Source organism: Erpetoichthys calabaricus, chromosome 3, assembly GCF_900747795.2.
Source record: "Erpetoichthys calabaricus chromosome 3, fErpCal1.3, whole genome shotgun sequence".
NCBI classification, from domain to species: domain Eukaryota; kingdom Metazoa; phylum Chordata; class Cladistia; order Polypteriformes; family Polypteridae; genus Erpetoichthys; species Erpetoichthys calabaricus.
In genome coordinates this window covers 193,412,316-193,426,440 of record NC_041396.2, presented here as the reverse complement: position 1 = coordinate 193,426,440, position 14,125 = coordinate 193,412,316, and the positions used below count along the sequence as shown (strand labels likewise).

The following is a 14,125-nucleotide window of genomic DNA, read 5'->3' as shown; positions in this document are numbered from 1 at the left end:
GACATACCCATGACTAACAAAGTGTTTGGAAAAAATGATTTCCCTTTGTCAGATTTCCCTTTTCACAGTGAAATTCAGATTTGAATCAAAAATGTAATGTTAGATAAAAGATCGTGAATGAATAATCTTTCTGTCTGTCTGTTAAAATCTATACCATACCTATTACACTATGTGTAAACTCATAGCTGATTATGTCACCTTAATAGTGATAACTGCAAGCAGGCCTTATTTAATGCATTTAATTAATCTACTTTTCACATCACAATCTTTTATGCAATACAATTCACAACTTTCAGGCATGAACAGAGCATTTCATGTCTTGCTTAACATCCAAATTGAGTTTATTTGTAGATTTTAAGAGTCTGTTTGTAAAATTCTTATTTTTTATCTTATCTTCTGTAGTAGGATTGATTGTGTGATTTGGATCATTGTGTCAAAAATTAGCTTTCCTTTATCTATAACTTAGGTGTACAGGTTACTTACTCCTGAAGAATACTGTTAATCAAAGTGAGATTTTACAGTTATTTCAGTGAATAGAAAGTCTTATTGCAGGAAAACATTCCCACATTATGATGCTACCATATCCAGGTTTAATCACAGATATTTATTTGCTCTTACTATAATAGTAGTAGTAGTATTATCAGGTATACAAAGCACAGTGAATTTCTTACTTACAAGTTCAACTAAAACACTGCAGATCACCACACTGTAAAATAAAGACACACAAGAGCATAAAGGTTTGGGGTTTTCCGGCCCCGTATACTGTAAAGAAGATGCAATTTCAGGTTATACAGTCCAAGTACATTCACTGGGTTAACTGCTAACAACCATGTGGGTTGATGGGGGAACATTTATAGAGGGGACCGGAATTGAACAGAGGAATGCTGGGTAACGAGGAGTGGTGCAGTCTGGGATACTGACGTCATCAGAGGGAAGTAAGTTGTGGAACTGGATTAGCGGGAGGTGATTCAGGGTGTCGTCGTTTCCTTCTTTCTGGGAAAGATAAAGAAAATAAGGTTAGCTGCCTGCCCGTCCCATATGGCTTTCGGTTTTCGCGCTCTTACCCGGGTCGTTCTGCGACTCCCCATGCGCGCGTGCTTGACAGGGCCCCCCCTCAGCCCAGCCCCATCGGGGTGGGCGGACCGGACCGAGAGGTCGTGAACCCGGGAGAGGGCATCGGCATTGGCCTGAAGGTTACCCCGCCTATAAGTGACGGTAAACTTGTAAGGCTGAAGGTCCAAAAACCACCTGGTGACTCGGGGATTCGACTCCCTGTGCAATGCCATCCACTGTAGGGCCGCGTGGTCCGTCATAAGGGTGAACTCCCGACCCAGCAGGTAGTACCTCAGATGTGTAACCGCCCACTTGATGGCGAGGGCTTCCCTCTCCACTGCCGCATACCTGGTCTCCCGGTCCAACAGTTTCCGGCTCAGGTAAAAAACGGGGTGCTCGACACCATCGATGCTCTGGCTCAGCACTGCCCCCAGGCCTGTGTCCGAAGCATCGGTCTGGAGAAGAAAAGGAAGCGAAAAATCAGGTGTGTTTAAGACAGGTGCCGAGGTAAGGGCCGCTTTTAAGTCACGAAATGCTCTGTCAGCTGTAGGATCCCATACCACATACAAAGGAGCCCCCTTTCTTGTCAGGTTAGTCAAGGGTGCTGCCCTCTCAGAGAAACGGGGCACAAACCGGCGGTAGTACCCCGCCAACCCCAAGAAAGCCTGCACCTGTCTCTTGGTACTCGGACGGGGCCATTCAAGGATGTCTTTGATTTTGGAACATTGCGGTTTCACCTGTCCCTGCCCCACTAGGTAGCCTAAATATTTGGCCTCCTTTAAACCAAAAAAACACTTCCGAGGGTTTATGCGGAGACCTGCTTTCGCTAATGTGGCCAGGACAGCATACACCTGCACAATATGTTCTTCCCAGGTGCCGGAATAGATGACGACGTCATCCAGATAGGCGGCACAATAGGACTGGTGGGGCCGTAGCACTCTATCGACCAGACGTTGGAAAGTCGCAGGTGCCCCGTGCAGCCCAAATGGGAGAACATTATAGTGCCAATGTCCACTAGGGGTACTGAAGGCGATTTTCTCCTTTGCGGATGCCGTTAAGGGAATTTGCCAGTACCCTTTGGTCATATCAAGAGTAGTCAAGTATTGAGCCGTACCCAGTCACTCAATAAGGTCGTCTATCCGGGGCATAGGGTAGGCATCAAACTTGGAGACCTGATTCAGACGTCTAAAGTCGTTACAGAACCTCCAGGAGCCATCGGGCTTAGAGACGAGGACGATAGGACTGGACCACGGGCTGTGACTTTCCTCAATAACATCCAAGTCCAACATCCGCTGGATCTCGAGTTCGACCTCCGCACACTTTGCCTCCGGGAGGCGATAGGGCCTTTCCCTGACTACCACCCTGGGATCCGTACTGATGTCGTGCTCAATCAAGGCGGTGCGGCCGGGCGTCTCGCTTACCACCTCGGGGACTGCCAGTATTGCTTGTTCCAACTCCTGGCGTTGGGACGAGGACAAATCCGGACCGAGGTTAAGTGGCATTTTTTTTGAAAACAGGGAGAGGGTTGTACCGGAGATCGGGGCCTCTTCCCGAACTCTCCACGGCTTCAACAAGTTCACATGATAAACCCTTTCGCGTGGTCGGCGGTTTGGTTGTCGGACCAAATAATCGACCAGCCCCTTTCTCTCTATAACCTCGTAAGGCCCTAGCCAATGAGCCAACAATTTAGAGTGGGAGGATGGTACGAGCACCATCACCCGATCCCCAGGCTGGAATTCCCTGAGGGTGGAGTTTTTATTGTAGCAACGCGCCTGCGCTGCTTGAGCACGAGTCAGGTGATCTTTAAGAATAGGCCTGATGTGGGCTAACCTATCACGCAGTTGCGCAATATATTCCACTACGTTTGTAGAAGGAAGGGTTTCCTCCTCCCATCCTTCCTTCACTATGTCCAATAGTCCCCGGGGTTGGCGTCCATATAATAACTCAAATGGAGAAAAGCCCGTGGAAGCTTGGGGTACCTCCCGATATGCAAAAAGGACGAGGGGCAAAAGCTGATCCCAGTTCCTACCGTCCGCGCTGACTACCTTGCGTAGCATCTGTTTAAGGGTCTGATTAAACCGCTCGACTAATCCGTCGGTCTGGGGATGATAAACAGACGTTTTAAGATGCTTTATTCGCAGTAACTTGGCCACCTCCCTAAACGTATCCGAAGTAAAGGGAGTACCCTGGTCCGTGAGGACTTCTTTGGGTATTCCCACTCTGGAAAAGAAAAGTACTAGTTCCTGTGCGATTGTTTTAGTTGTAGCGGAGCGCAATGGAACCGCCTCTGGGTAGCGAGTCGCGTAGTCTACCGTAACCAATATATATTTATGGCCGCGGCTTGAAGGCTCCAGGGGACCCACTATGTCTACCCCTATCCTTTCGAAGGGAATATTGACAAGGGGAATTGGCACGAGAGGAGCTCGAGCCCTCCTAGGGATCTGGCGAATCTGACAGTCTGAGCAGGATTGACAGAAACGCCGGACCTCCTCGTTAATACCGGGCCAATAAAATCTGAGCTTTAATCTCTCCAACGTTTTCTCGGCCCCTAGATGGGCGCCTAAGAGATGGGCATGCGCTAGTTCACAGACCTCCCACCGGTAGGTCCGCGGAACTAGCAACAGTTTCCGCATCTCGCCTTCGTGAGTCGCGACTCGATACAACAGATCGTTCTCAAGAATAAAGTTGGGCTCCGGTGGTGTGGGATCACTTGACAAATGGCCATTCACAGTAACAACAGCATTTCTGGCAAACTTTAGGGAATCATCATTCCACTGCTCACGTTTGAAAGAAGCCGGTGTAGCCCTATATTGCAGCTCCACCCGGCTTAGTGGGTCGTCCGTCACTGAATAGGGGTCGGTGCTCCGGCTCGGGCCCTCACCCGGAGGTTCCGGGCCAGGGTCCGTCACCTGAGCACCTTCCCCCGGCCGACCTACGTCATCAGTGTTTGCCGCATGGCACGGCGTGGGAGTCGCAGTGAGTTTCTTTGTTTCACTCACAGCCAGACCCAAGTTATTACTAGGAGTGGATTCCGTCTTGCCGCAATTAATCTTTGACCAGTCGTGCCCCAATATTACTGGGAAGGGGGGTTCCGGGAGAACAGCGACCGCCAGTTGAATCACCGCACCCTTCCAAGCAATAAAACATTTCGCGGCTCTATACGCCCTGGTCTCCCCGTGCACACAGGTAACTTTTAAGCGTTGACTTATCCACTGTTGCGGCAAGACATAACGGCAAGCAACAATAGAGATATTGCTCCCGGAATCAAACAATGCCCTCACCGAGTATCCATTTTTCCAAAACCACTCCCACATTCGGAACAGCCAAGGGATGAGACAAAGCACTATACCTTTCTGTCAGGGCCACGCTGCAATCCATTGACTCGACATATAAGGGACAGGCTGGTAAGATGTGGCCGAGCTCCCCGCACTTGAAACAGCGTGGCGGGGCCAGCTTCTCCCGGGGCTTTACTGGTGCTTCCGCCGCGCGGCGGCTGGGCTCAGGGTGGCTAACGCGTCCCTGTCGGGCTCCACGAGCCGGCCGTTCCGTCCCCCCGGATCGGTGAACCGCGAGCTGACGCTCTAAGACCTCTAGGAGGCCTTTCATATCCTTGTAAGGATGTCGCCGGACCTGCTGGGCGAGATAGTCTGGCATGGCATTTATGAGGCCTTCGCACGCCACCTGTTCCACGACCTTTCGAGCGTGGGGCCCTTCTGGCCGTAGCCAGCGGCCCATCTTGCCCCAGAACTCAAAGGCTTGCGCTCTGGCCGGGCCTTCAGGATCAAAGCGCCACAGCCTCCATTCACTCGCCTGCTGATCCGGCGTGACGCCGTAGCGGCTTAGGATTTCAGTTTTAAGATTGTCATAACTCGTGGCCTCCTCCTCAGGGAGATCGTAATAAGCCCGCTGCGCAGCGCCCTTCAAGTACGGCGCTAAGATGGACGCCCAGTCCGATTGCGGCCACTGGTTCCGAGAGGCAGTCCTCTCAAAGATTCCCAGGTATGATTCTATATCATCCGCCTCCGAAAGCGGGACAATAGGCGGAGGCGGGGGCCGTGCAGGCTCTGGTCTTACTGCATCAGGTGAGTCAAGCCTAGCGGTGGTTTCTGCCAGTTGTCGCTGCGTTGCGGCATGTTCTACCTGCAGCTTCTGTAGTTGGGTTGCCAGAGTCGTTAATACGGCGTTCAGATCCTGTTCTTCGGTCATATTTCGGACGATTTAGTATCCTGCCGACTACGCCACTGTAAAATAAAGACACACAAGAGCATAAAGGTTTGGGGTTTTCCGGCCCCGTATACTGTAAAGAAGATGCAATTTCAGGTTATACAGTCCAAGTACATTCACTGCGTTAACTGCTAACAACCATGTGGGTTGATGGGGGAACATTTATAGAGGGGACCGGAATTGAACAGAGGAATGCTGGGTAACGAGGAGTGGTGCAGTCTGGGATACTGACGTCATCAGAGGGAAGTAAGTTGTGGAACTGGATTAGCGGGAGGTGATTCAGGGTGTCGTCGTTTCCTTCTTTCTGGGAAAGATAAAGAAAATAAGGTTAGCTGCCTGCCCGTCCCATATGGCTTTCGGTTTTCGCGCTCTTACCCGGGTCGTTCTGCGACTCCCCATGCGCGCGCGCGTGCGTGACAACACTCTGCCATCAAGATAAACATCAGTATATTAATGTCATTTTATGTAATAGAAAACACAAGTCTAACTGTAGAAGACATTGTCAGTTTTTCTGTAGACGTAAACAGTGCATTCGTATGTCATTCAACCTTTGTTTTGTTTGTTCTTAGGACATTGTTCCTGAATGCCTGGACTAGCAGGCCAACACACTTAACAATAATAGCATTTTATTTATGTACCACTATTCCAATGCTCTGAGCCCTTATTAGTGAGTGTAGAGTTCTATGTTGCTATTCTGCCATGAATTCCGTTTTTGCAGATTCTTTTTCTGGTGGAATCATAAATTTTAGCAAAAGCAAGGCAATCTTCCCCATGTATTTTTTGCCTTGCTCTTTGTGACACTTCTTGATATATTTTATATCTTACTTGAAAAACATTTTGGTAGGCTGGCCACTATTAAGAATCTTGACTACTGCTGCAGAATTTCACTATTTAAATAGTGTGGCTCAGTCTATGGTGCGTTGGTTTAATGGTTTAATATTGGATTTCAGCATTTTTTTCTCAAACTTTTAAAAATTTAAATTTGACTTTATCATTATATGATAAAGAAAGATACATCAGAACTTAGTATCATTTTCCTCCTAGACTCTCCACTATGTACTGCTTCATTCAAAAAAAAAAAAAAAGACTGCTGACAAAATGGCAGTAATGAACAGAATCTGACAAGAGGCAACAGCAGTGCTTCAGAGAGAAATCAAGTTGTTGTAAATGGCTTAACTCATTGTTTCTTTTTTATAGCAAAAACATTTTTGCATTGGTGTAATGCATAGTTTGTCCAAGAATAAACATATATGTCAAGTGGGTTTGTGGTTTCCATCTTCACATTAATAGCCTTTTCACTAAGTAAAATTATATATGAAATCCTGGAAGCACCCTCTTTTTCTTGTAGTGTGACTCCTTATACTTTATTTTGATCCTTCTATCAAAAGTTAATTTTGGTTATATAAAAAGCAGAATATATTTGTAAAAGTGAAGTATTCACAATTCAGGTTTATAGATGCTTTTCAATAATCTAATAGTGTTGGCTTATTTTTATTTTATTTTTTTTTGGATTTGCGTTGAATGTCAAAAACAAATCCACTTGAATGAATGAATGAATAATAATCATCCATTCTGCCAGCAAGATATTCACCCATCAGTACATTTTCTGAGTATGCATTTTTAATGATAGCAAAGTGAAAAGCAGGATAGTGTTGCAGCAGTATTGGTAAGAAATAACCTTGTATAAGATTCTAGTTCCATCACAGGCTACAGGGCACACATATAAACTTCCATCTTCACAGTGGTTCAATTTACTGATGCTGATTTATTTAACATGGACTTCCTTGGAGTGCAGGAGATTTTTTTATTACTCATTTTCTCTGTATTTATTTCAGAATTTTCACTACACATATTGTACTGTAGATACTCCTTATAAGCCACTAACTATTATGCTTTATTTTATCAGGTGAGGGAAGAAGAAATGGAAGAACTGGAGCATTTGCTTAACAATTATTGTGAGCACCCTGCTGCTGGTGGGGTGGAAAATGGCTATGGAAAAATAAACATTCTTCTCCAGACATATATCGGGCGTGGGGAGGTTGACAGCTTCTCTCTTATTTCAGACCTCATGTATGTTGCTCAGGTGAGAGACTTCTTTAAAAAATATCATTTTATGTATTTTAAGATTAAATAAAGATTTATAAGATTAAATTAATGTATTTTTGTCAGTAAATCTAAATGTGTGCTTTTAGTATTATACTATGTGTCAGCTTTTTTTTTTATAGATGCTCAAACATTTATCCATGAAGACATTTTATAACTGTATAAAGAGAAATAGTATGGTATGTGGTTTATACATTACAGTAGCTATATATTTTTAAATTAAGAATGAAATTGCATCTGAGAAGTAGTGCAGTAAAAGAGGTAAAGGGTCAGTGTTTGAGCAATGTCAGTTTTAGAATTTAACAAAAAGCAGAATATTAGTCAGTGCAGGTAAAAATATAGCCCCAAACATCTAATGGGTGCATCATTTGAAATTTAAGGATCTTCTGTAAGAAGCCTAAGCTAAGCATATGCCTGTACTGGGAAATCTGCCTTTCCCTTCAGGAGAACACATAAATATATAATACTAGAAAGAAATGTGATTTATTTCTCTAATAATATAGAAGAAATATAAGGCTGCACTTCTAAATTGTCATACTTTATTGTGCTTCTTCATCTTCTTCTTCTTTTGGCTGCTCTGGTTAGGGGTTGCCACAGCTTATTTTCATAAAGTAAATTAAAATTCATGATGATCTATATTGCTTTAGTTGTTTGATTTTTAAATATTGAAACCATTTCCTGACATCTGAGTTGTTACTAAAATACATAAAACTTTGCATATTTAAAATTCTTGCAATTCTCCTCAACCTTCTGTAATATTTAAGGCTTTGTTGAGTTAAAAATAATGTTTCACTTACTTAAAAAATAGTCTCAAACTTAAAAATTTCATATCCTTAATGTTATTATACAGGTCCAGTTTGGTTCAATTTACAATTGGCCACTGCATCTAATATGAATCTTAAATATGTATCAAGAGGAATGACACCCCACCCCCAAAACAAAGCAGAAGAGGGCGCCATTTAACTTCCACTGCAGTAACATTAACCTCCTCAGAACTACATTTTTATTCAACTACAAATTAAAAAAGCCGCCTCATTTGGTTTAAGAACCTAATTACCTATTTAGTACCTAACATTGTTATAAATTTTGAATGAATCAGTCAACATATTCAAGCTGTTTATACAACATATAAATTCAAAGTATTGTTTCTTTTAGAGTATCTGTATAAATGTGGAGCACCTTAACCGAATCAGAGTTTTACCTTTCATATAAAGCACAGTTAGCTTGGAAAAATTTTAAAATTAGGTTTTTTTGCAAACATACTTGTACTGTTTCATACACAATCTTAAAGTCCTCTTCATGTATTATTCATGCAGACACACCACCAGCAAATACAATAGCAAAGACTTGCTTTTGTAATAATTTCTTAAACATGGTTAATGATAACTTAGTTTAGTTTTGCTGACCATATACTGCATATTAGTTGAAGTTTTGAGGAAATGAAGAGCACTGTTTTTATTTTATGTAATGGCAAATTGTAAAATATACATATATGACACCTTTGATGAAAGATGAAAAAGCAGAGATAATAAACTGTATTTTAATCATCATTAATTGGTAAAACTGAATACATATTCTAATGTAATTATTTCAAAACAAATGTTTTGTATAGTAATACTTTTTTTTTATTAAAAATGGTAGGCTTGGAAATTATATCATTGATCCCTTAAATCTGCTTCTTATTTAAATATACAGCTTAGTCATAATAAGTATTGTTTGGACTTTTTGTTTCACTTGGGTGTGAAAAGGAAGTAACAACTACAAGAAAGCTTATGTAATCATTCACCAAGGAGAAAGGCAAAGAATTGAAATAAACGAAGTTAAAAAAAAAAGAAAATGAATTGTTTTTGATCTTCACACAGCGGTTATTGCTGGTAAAAAATATATTAATAGTTTATTATACCTCTTATTGGAGCAATAATCAGAAAATTAAAATCCATTAAAACTATAGTAAATGTAACTCAGCTAAGATTTAAGTGCACCCTTTCCCTTTGTACTATGAAGAAGATTAACAAGGCAAAACAAAATAATCTAAGGCTCACAGGTGGAGGCATGCAGTGTTTGGGTGCTTTTTTAGTCACCAAGTCTGCAGCTGGTACATGCAAAGCAGTAGGGCATTTAAAGAGCTGTCAGGAAAAAAATAAATAGAAGCAGGTACGAAGGAACAAACTTAATATCCTAGCTTGAATCTTTGATGTTGTGGCACTATTAATATTAATAGCATTATGAGCTTTAAGTATCAAGATATTGTCACGTAAAAACATGGTTATTCTGCCTAGAAAGTTTTGTTAAACAAATTAAAATGCCTCTCTCAGTCTCTAGACATAAACCCAACAGAGACTTATGGACTGAATTAGAGTAAGATAGTCCATAAGTGTAAACCTAAAGACATTAAAGGATGTCAAAGTTCCTGCATAGAGGAATAGTTCTTGATCATTCATTCTGCTTTCTCTGACCTTACAAAATATAATACAGTAGGCTTTTTGTTGTTAAGACACACTGCATTGAATCCTCAAAGACAAAGGCTAAATAAAAATGATAAAGAACTACTTGAGAATATTTATATTAGGCAGAATGCCCAGTTAGGGTTGGGCAGTCTTTTGGCCTGGATCCCTTGCAGATTTTTTTTTTTTTTTTCTTCAGCTACACTCAAGTTTTTGTTTTTTTTCTTTCTTTTTTTCTCTTCTGTCCACCCTGGCCATCTGACATTATCATCAGGCCGTCATTTAGAAACTTAAAAAAATTCTAGATTTAAGGACTTTGCCTCTCCTTATTATATATTTTTCTTATGTAAGTGAGCATTATTTGTTTATCTGATGTATGCTAGTTATTTTTTTATTTTTCTTATCTAAATTCAATTTGTTTTTCTTTGCATGCAACAACTTCTTTGACATATTGTAAAGCACTTTGAGCTATATCATTTGTATGAAAATGTGCTATAAAAATAAATTTTGTTGTTATTCATGCCAGAGAGGTTTGCACCAAGTACTTGGCCCAGCTTAACGTTACTGAGACTGTTCTACATGTGAGCCTGGGAGATGTGTTAACTCTACCTATAAATATGTTGATGCTACTATAATGGCACAGGCCTGCTCCAAAGCACTTAATATCTATGAAACAACATTTGTAACCCTAATCCATGTCATGTTCCTATTACAAGATAAAATACATGTTCGTCAGCTCACCACAACCGTCTGATAGAACATCTGCAGCATCTTATTGCAGATGTTGAAGGATGCCAGCCTTCTAAGGAAGTATAGTCTATTGCACAGAGCCTCAGTATTGGCAGTCCAGTCCAATTTATCATCCAGCTGCACTCCCAGGTATTTATAGGTCTGCACCCTCTGCACACAGTCAACTCTGATGATCACAGGGTCCATGAGGAGCCTGGTCCTCCTAAAATCCACCACCAGCTCCTTGGTTTTGCTGGTGTTCAGTTGTAGGTGGTTGCACCATTTAACAAAGTCCTTGATTAGATTCCTATACTCCTCCTCCTGCCCACTCCTGATGCAGCCCACAATAGCAGTGTCGTCAATGAACTTTTGCACGTGGCAGGACTTCGAGTTGTATTGGAAGTCCAATGTATAAAGGCTGAACAGGACTGGAGAAAGTAAAGTCCCCTGCGGTGCTCCTGTGCTGCTGACCACATTGTCAAACCTGCAGTTCCCAAGACTCCCCCACACTATGCGACTCTTCAATTCTACCTTAAACTTTAACATTATACAAAGTTATTGTCTGTTATACCTGCATTTTTATCACTCTTTAATATTGTTTTTTATCAGTGTGCTGCTGCTGGAGTATGTAAATTTCTCCTTGGGATTAATAATCTATCTATCTATCTATCTATCTATCTATCTATCTATCTATCTATCTATCTATCTATCTATCTATCTATCTATCTATCTATCTATCTATCTATCTATCATCTAATATCCAAATCAATGGAAATCTGTATAAAAGTCAGTTCTTTCTTGATTCTGTATTGCTTAATTTGGTGTCAAACTGCACGACTGTTCATGTGATTTTTACATGTTGCCTTCATTTATATAATCTTAGTGAGTGACTCATGCCACATCATGACACAAAACAATGAGCATTAGCCATGTGGTGTGACATTGCAATTTGTAGCTCAATATCACATAACAAAACAAAGTCATAGGTGTGGACACTTGTGTGTGCAAGAGTTGACAACCAGTGAGTACGCAGCTGGAGTTACAGTGCCAACAATGCAAATGCAAAGAAAGAAGAAAAATGGTTGTTTTCAACTGTGCAAACGAGAGATCCTCATCTGTCTGATGTTTGGGTAGTGGTTTAGGCTTTTTAACATATACCCAAAAGCCTGAACTGAGTTTCATGGAATATTTAAGGCCTTTGAAAGTTGTTGTACATTGATTTCTTTATCTGCACTTTTCCATAGTTTTATACTGTCTTTTCTATATAGTTGTTTTTTTTTCTTTTAAATTTGACACATGCCTCTCAGAAAAGTAAACAGATCAGGTTTGATCAGGTTATTGTCTTTTGAAATAGATATCAATACAATTGAGCAGAGAAGAATGTCAACCAGAGTGTTTTGTGATTTCAAAGAGAAGGGGTTATACCATTTTCAAACTTGATTTTTTAGCTTTTGGTTTTAAATTCATCCATCCATCCATTATCCAACCCGCTATATCCTTACTACAGGGTCACAGGGGTCTGTTGGAGCCAGTCCCAGCCAACACAGGGTTCAAGGCAGTAAACAAATGCCAGGCAGGGCGCCAGCCCACCACAGGACACCAAGGACACCAAGCACACACTAGGATCACAAATGCACCTAACCTGCATGTCTTTGGACTGTGGGAGGAAACCAGAGCACCCAGAGGAAACCCACACAGACATGGGGAGAACATGCAAACTCCATGCAGGGTGTACCTGGGAAGCGAACCCAGTTCTCCTTACTGCGAGGCAGCAGCACTACCACTGCGCCACCGTACCACCTGGTTTGAACTCATTTTAAAAATTACAATACAATAGACTTGGTCTCGTCCGTTTATAGGAGATGGACGTCTGAAGCAGAGCTCCGCCAGCAGCGGCTTTATTTTCCCACGTATTTCATATTATTTAGAGGTTTCCTGTATTTAACCCGACCAAAGAACTTCCACTACAATATACAAGCATGAGTAACAAGAAGAAAAGTCAGAAAGAACCGGAAAAGAAACTTAAAGCTGCTTCAAAGTCTGGACAGACATCCGGCCCGAGTGCAAGGTATGGCCTCTCGGAGACTGACCTGGAACAGGCAGACGAATGCGCAGATATCCTGGGACCCCGCTCCATTGTATCGTCTCCAGTCGAGAGTGAAAATGGGAGCGAAGGTGCTAGTGATACAGGTCGCGCTGGATCGCTGATTTCTGAGGATCATTCGAGACTAGAAAAGGCCCTGCAGGATGTGCTCTCATCTACTCATCACAAGCCCGCAGCACCTGCTGTAACAGGAGCTGCATTTCCACTCACGGAGCACGAAATCCGAAGCGAACTGTCCGAACTGAAAGAGATGATTGCTACACAGACTGCTGCCATGGCTACGGCCATAAATAAGCTTAAGAAGGATAACATCGTGATTAGAAAGTATAACAAAGACTGGGAGATGTGTCTATTTAAATGTTTTGATGTGAACTTTAAAGGCATGTTGGAGAAATTAGAGGAACACATCGAAGAAAATAGATCCAAACTGAAAATGCTTGCCGACCAGATTAATGACGTTACAGATCAGCTGGATGACATTAAGCAGGCATTCACGGCTCGAGTTGAAACAGCGGAACAATTGGCGTCTAACACCGATGAAAAAGCCACACCTGCGAATTCCGAATGGAAAAAACTTGGAGACAGACTTGCGTCCCTGGAAGATGGGTACAGAAGAAATAATATAAGAATTGAGGGTATACCTGAGAAACAAGAAAGCTCAAGCCCAGTGAAATTTGCAGTAGAATTACTGTCTAAAATAATTGGAGATGATTTTAAACTCGACAGTGAGATAGCAGCTGCTTATCGCACATACAGATCAAGTACCTTTAAACCTAGGTCTTTTATTGTCTGCTTCGAGCGACTATGATGTAAGCTGGATGTGATAGCACTTCTCAGACACAAGCAAGACATTATATTTGAAAATAATCTTATTCGTATTTTCCCTGACTTCTCACCATTAACAGCTGCAAAACGTGCAGCCTACTTTGACATTAAAAAGTTGCTACGGAAAGCCGATATCAAATACAGCCTCTTGTATCCCGCCATACTGAAAGTGGAAGTTCAAGATCAATATTATATTTTTTCAAGCAAGGAAGAAGCTGAAAAGGAATTAAAGAAGCTGTTTCCGACACTCTTTTGAAAGTTAATAAGGAGCCGTATTCTATCAAGGCATGGGAAGGACCTATCATCTGCTTTCGGATCCACTTTTAAAGATACTGTTATACATCCTTTTCTTTATCTTGACATTATATGTTTATGTCTTAGAGTTATAGACGTAAGTGTGCAAGTAATTAAAGTAGGATTTGGTTTTTTTTTTTTACTACCTTAAAGTAGACTGTTTAACATCATACTCTGGGTTCATTGCTATTTCTACTATTACATTACTATTACATTATACTATTACACTAGGAATTACCATGTTTATCCTAGACTACTTTTTAAAATCATTCCCAGGGTTCATTCTTTTTTTTTTGTCTTAATATCTTAAAATTGCTGAAGATTATTTTAAGCTTAAAGACTGTTAATG

General features: G+C 41.6%; 1 protein-coding gene across 2 annotated transcripts in view; it reads left to right on the top strand.

Moving 5' to 3' along the window:
* The window catches only part of ascc3 (activating signal cointegrator 1 complex subunit 3), an 854,735-nt gene that overhangs the window by 637,948 nt on the left and 202,662 nt on the right, over positions 1-14,125 (top strand). For both annotated transcript variants that reach the window (XM_051925342.1, XM_051925343.1), the window contains exon 20: positions 7,184-7,360. In XM_051925342.1, coding sequence (XP_051781302.1) covers positions 7,184-7,360 — 177 coding nt within the window. The remainder of the gene's footprint in view (positions 1-7,183; positions 7,361-14,125) is intronic.